Source organism: Gekko japonicus, unplaced genomic scaffold, assembly GCF_001447785.1.
Source record: "Gekko japonicus isolate JY-2015 unplaced genomic scaffold, Gekko_japonicus_V1.1 scaffold2807, whole genome shotgun sequence".
NCBI classification, from domain to species: domain Eukaryota; kingdom Metazoa; phylum Chordata; class Lepidosauria; order Squamata; family Gekkonidae; genus Gekko; species Gekko japonicus.
Genome location: NW_015160309.1, coordinates 151,137 through 156,764, shown reverse-complemented (window position 1 = coordinate 156,764; position 5,628 = coordinate 151,137). Strand labels below are relative to the sequence as shown.

At 45.4% G+C, this 5,628-nt stretch overlaps 1 protein-coding gene across 1 annotated transcript in view; it reads right to left on the bottom strand.

The window, feature by feature from the left end:
- WDR45 (WD repeat domain 45) overlaps positions 1 to 5,628 on the bottom strand; it is a 22,630-nt gene that overhangs the window by 11,644 nt on the left and 5,358 nt on the right. The window contains exons 6-7 of the mRNA XM_015416566.1: positions 3,361 to 3,466; positions 1,576 to 1,592 (exon numbers count right to left, since the gene is read on the bottom strand). Coding sequence (XP_015272052.1) covers positions 1,576 to 1,592; positions 3,361 to 3,466 — 123 coding nt within the window. The remainder of the gene's footprint in view (positions 1 to 1,575; positions 1,593 to 3,360; positions 3,467 to 5,628) is intronic.

Below are 5,628 nucleotides of genomic sequence, written 5' to 3'. Positions count from 1 at the left end.
GCCCCCCCCCCCCATGTCCCTGGGTGCCAACTAGTGTTCCCTCTAAGCTGAGTTAGTGTGAGCCAGCTCACAATTTTTTAACCTCCAGCTCACCCATTCTTGTCTCAGCTCAGGAAGGATGGCTCCGGAGCAAACTAATTTATGCAGTAGCCGAATCGCTCGCTCACAACTTCAATGCCAGTCGCTCACAAAGTAGAATTCTTGCTCACAAGACTCCAGGGCTTAGAGGGAACGTTGGCAGGCGCCGCCAACTACAGTCTTCGGGCAGCCCTCGGTTGGCTGTCCCACCACTTAGGGTGGCCCGTCTGGCATCGGCCAGAGCCCAGGGCCTTTTCCATCGTGGCTCCCTGTGGACGGGGCTCCCTGAAGAGGTGGGGGCCCCCCTCCCCGGAGATCTTCAGGAAGCCTGCACATTTGCCAGGCCTTTGGAGGAGGTTCGAATAGCAGGCATTGTTTAAGGAGGGGGGACGGGGACTCGGGGCTTGTTATTTTTATCTTGGTTGTTAGCTGGGAATGTTTTGACTATTATTGTAGGCGAAAGAGGGGACAGAAATGTTGTAATCAATAAATAATTATGCGAGGAGCGTCCCACAAAGCGTGCAGCTGATGGGGGAGAACTTTGCCCTGACAGCAAGTTGCTTTTACAAAAATATAGCAGCGAGGGCACCACCAGCTATAGGTACTGTAATCCCCACCCACCCCCAATTTAAATTGAATTTCCTTGCAGCCGTGAGTACTGTTCCAAGAACCCTTGAAAAGAAATAACACAGGAATGCTCTTAAATTGTACTCTGATTATAGTTTGATTATGACAAACGTAGTGGTATTAAGACGTAATGGAACATATAATATAATAATCAATGCATAACGGTTAATATTAATACTAACTAATGGTTATAGGCTAGGCTTTAATAATAAATGTATACAGTATATAAAAATCTTCCTAATACTATGTATTTTAAATGTCTACGTTAAATGCTCTATATTTACTCTGATGTCGATCGTCCTTGTTATAAATAATATAATAATCAATGTCTAACAGTTAATATTAATAGTAACTAATGGTAATATAGGCTAGGCTTTAATAATAAATATATACAGTATACAAAATCTTCCTAATACTATGTATTTTAAATGTCTATGTTAAATGCTCTATATTTACTCTGATGTCGATCTTCCTTGTTATGAATAATATAATAATCAATGTCTAACAATTAATATTAATAGTAACTAATGGTAATATAGGCTAGGCTTTAATAAATACATACAGTATATAAAAATCTTCCTAATACAATGTATTTTAAATGTCTACGTTAAATGCTCTATACTCTGATGTCAATCGTCCTTGTTATGGATAAGTTACAGATTATTATAATATCTATATCTCCCCTCCTTTCCCCCTTTTTTCTGTATTCCTATTTTAATTTAAAATAACAATGATAATAAAAAAGCTATTAATTAAAAGAAAATAGCAGAGGGTCCCGGGTTCGATCCTTGGATCTAGCAGTGGGTGATATGAAAGGCCTCTGCTTAAGACTCCGGAGATCGGCTGCCACTCCAAGCAGACAAAACTGACCCTCGTGGACCGCTGGCCTGATTCAGTAGAAGGCAGCTACTGGGGGAGAAGGAGAAGGCAGCTATTGGGGAAGGGGCTGTGGCTCAGTGGCAGAGCCTCTGCTTGGCATACAGAAGGTCCCAGGTTCAATCCCCAGCATCTCCAGCTAAAAGGACTAGGCAGGAGGTGATGAGAAAGACCTTGATCTGAGACCCTGGCTCAGTGGCAGAGCCTCTGCTTGGCATGCAGAAGGTCCCAGATTCAATTCCCAACATTGCCAGTTAAAAGGACCAGGCAGGAGGTGATGGGAGAGACCTTGACCTGGGACCCTGGCTCAGTGGCAGAGCTTCTGCTTGAAATACAGAAGGTCCCAAGTCCGGATCAGGCAGGAGGTGATGAAAACCTTGACCTGAGACCCTGGCCTCTGCTTGGCATGCAGAAGGTGTCAGGTTCAATCCCCGGCCTCGCCAATGGAAAAGGACCAGGCAGGAGGTGATGTGGAAGAACTGAGACCCTGGAGAGCCGCTGCCAGTTTGAGTAGACAACACCGACTTCGATGGACCGAGAGGGGTCTGATTCACTACGGGGCAGCTTCAAGTGTGCTTCATGTGTGTTCAACCCTACCCCAACCCTTCCGACAAAACCTCTTCAAGTCAGCTTGAAGTATCAGGGAATGAGATGTAAAATTAGGGACGGGGGATGCGTGTCGAGCCCAAATTTCAGCCCCATCCCCCAACTCTTTCACAAATCACAGGAAGGGATATGAAGAAGACTCCCCATGCTGCACTGGGCGGGTGATCTTGCTTCCTGCTTGGCAGCAAGGGCTATTGGGAAACGGTGCCAGACGACAGAGGTTCAGGGCCTGGGGAGCAGGAAAGGGCTTCTCTCTCCCCAGAGTTCAATCATCTTGCCCTACTCATGGGATTGCCAGGATTTTGTGGCTTGTGGGGCAGATTTCCCCCCCCCCCCCCCCCGGGTGGGGCTGAAGTTCTCAGTGCAGAAAGAAAAGCCATTTATCCAACAGAAAGCTGTGACCAGGAGAGAGCTTTAAACTGCAAGCTGTCAGCCACTTTGGATGACAGTTCTCAGCTGCTGCAAGTTAAACCACTTCTACCAGCCTTAGCAACCATTCCGAGAACAAGCTGGCAAGTGGGGGTGATGACTTCTATGGTCAATAAAGCAAAACACTTAGGTCAAAAGAACCCCACCGTCTCTTCAAGGAGACCAGTTTCTTGATACAGAGTTAGAAGGGATCCTAGAGGTCACCTAATCCAACCCCCTTGCTCAGTGCAGGAATTAGTCAACTACAGCACCCCACTCTGCTTAAAGAAGCGTACGCCTTTTAAAAAATGATTGAAAAAAGCATTCACAGGAGAAATTCTTGTGGGGCGGTGCCTTTAAGAAAGGGGGCAGCGCCCCCCAAATCCCCACCGTGGCTATGAGCCAGTTGATTCTACATCCTCAATATGTGAGATTCTTCATAGCTTCCCACCAATGTGTTCAACCCCACCTAGGGATGCCAGCCTCCAGGTGGGACCTGGGGATCTGCAAGAATAACTGCTCATCTCCAGACTACAGAGATCAGTTCCCCTGGAGAAATCAGTCCCCCTGGAGAAAATGTCTACTTTGGAGGGTGGACTGCATGGCATTGTACCTCGCCAAGGTCCCTGTCCTCCCCAGGCTCCACCCCCAAATCTCCAAGAGTTTCCCAACCTGGAGCTGGCAACACTACCCCCCCATCCTCTGCCGGTGCCCGGGGAGACCTGGCAACCCTCGGATGCGAAACTGGGTTAGCCCCCTACTCACTTGTCGTGCCTCATGCGGACGGCCAGAGCCGGCTTGGTGAAGGTGAACTCCAGCACCAGCTTGTCTTTGCCGTCTTTCCCTTCGCGAGCGTCGTCCCAGATCAAGACTGCAAGGGAAAATATCCTCCTTCGCTGAATAGCATCCCAGTAAGCCTCTGTTAAAGGGACAGGACATTTTTCTCCAGGCCTGTTGGTAACCCCAGCAGTATGACAACTACTTCCACTTGGTGAAATACACCCTGCTCTTGGGGAGTATGGGTGAATATTCCAAGAAAAAGGCATAAGAACAACCACATTGATTCCCCACCCCCCAAGCCACAACTCCACAGAGAGAAAGATCATTAAGTAGTTGCTTTGAGGCTTTTCTTGTCGCCAGAATCCGAGTGGGAGTCACATGACATTGTTAATTGTTGACAGTATAAACTATCTCCCCTTGAAATAACTACCAGGTTTAATTCTACTCAGCATAATCACAACTCACATATTATTATCTTATTCAATTACACAGTAGGGGCAGTATAACCAAATAAAATATTTTTTCTCCCACTACATCAGTGCTCTTTTGTCTTTGTTTTTTTGCAGAAGTGCATTTTACCAGCTTCTCTTAGTTAGCCAGCTGCAGCTTTTCCTGGGCAGAGAAGATCTAGCTATTGTGGTGCATATCCACCTGGTTACATCTAGGTTAGATCATGGCAATGTGTTCTCTGTGGGGCTAGCCATCAGAAGGGTTTGGAAACCTCACTTGGTGCAGAATGCTGCGGCCAGGATGTTGACTGGAGTGGGTGGTAGAGACCATATGCCATTTTTGGCTTATCTACTCTGGCTCCCAATCTGTTTCCGGGCATAATTCAAGATGCAGGTTGTGATGCACAAAAAAGAAGGCTTTTAATATGCTGCTTGTATCGGAGTATCAGGGGGTTCAAGAATTAATCTTCCCTGGAGAGAACATCTTAGGTGATTGGCTACTCGGCTCACTCTCTCTTTTTTTTCCCCCCAAAACAATTTATTAGGATATAATCAAACAAACAGTCAAAACATATATCAAAACTTATATGGTTATATATCCCCTCCTCCCTTTCCCCCCCTTCTGGGCTTCCCACAGTGCTCCAACCTCCTGCCCAATTCTTAAATTTCTTTTCTACTTCCTTTTTTTTAAATTTACATCCACAGGTAACTTATCTTTCAATTATCCTTCTTATACATTATCCATTTTCTGCTATCATTTAATTTTCAATAATTCTCAAAGCAAAGTAAGTTATCTTTTACATCCCAATATTTTTCCAAATAGTCTTTAAAATCTTTCCAGTCTGCAAAAAATTATTCCACCTCAATGTTATTAAGTTTTCTTGTCATTTTATCCATTTCAACCATAAAAAGTAATTTTTTAATCCATTCCTCAACTTCCGGGGTCTTGTCTTGTTTCCAACATTGGGCATATGTCATTCTGGCAGTTGTGATCATATACCACATCAATGTCCTTTTTGCCATATTCTTCCATTTTAAGTCCCAAAAGCAGTATTTCCGGTTCTTTCTTAAACTTACATTTTACAATTTTTTCCATTTCTGCATGTATCTCAGTCCAAAACATTTTAGCTTTGGGTTTTTGCAGTGCATATTTATTTGTTACTAGACTCTCCTAACACTGCAGCTCGGGTTGCTTCAGCCTCCAGGTGGGACCTGGGGATCCCCCGGAATCCCAGCTAATCTCCAGACTGCAGAGATCAGTTCCCCTGGAGAAAAGGGACGCTTTATAACGTGTGTGTGCCTGTGCCTGGAAACCATGGCAACCTCTGGCGACTCCTACTGGGGCATGGAGGACGTTCAGAGAAAGGGCTTTGATAGCCTGCTTCTGCCTCTCGGCCCTGGTATTCTCTGGAGGTCTCCCATCCAAATACTAGACAGGGTTGGTCCTGCTTAGCTTCTGAGATCTGACGAGATCGGGCGAGCCTCGGCTATCCGGGTCCGGGCCTATTTCCTACAAAACTTTTATCTCTTCCTCTCTCGGGTGGCAAAACGAAGCTACACGTTATGGTGGCAATGAGTGCGGCTGTTTGAAACGCTCTCTCTCTCTTTAGTATCACGTGTATTTTTAATTTTGCCTGTAGAAAATGGTGGCCCTTTATTCCACTCGTTTCAGAAAGATACCAGCCAGAATAAATTCATATGCTGTTATAAATCACACATTTCGTGTTGTTAAAACAGCAAAATAAGTTTAGGCTTGGTAAGCGTGGCGTGTCTTTCAGGTTTCCCCCAAAACAGCAGTATTTTC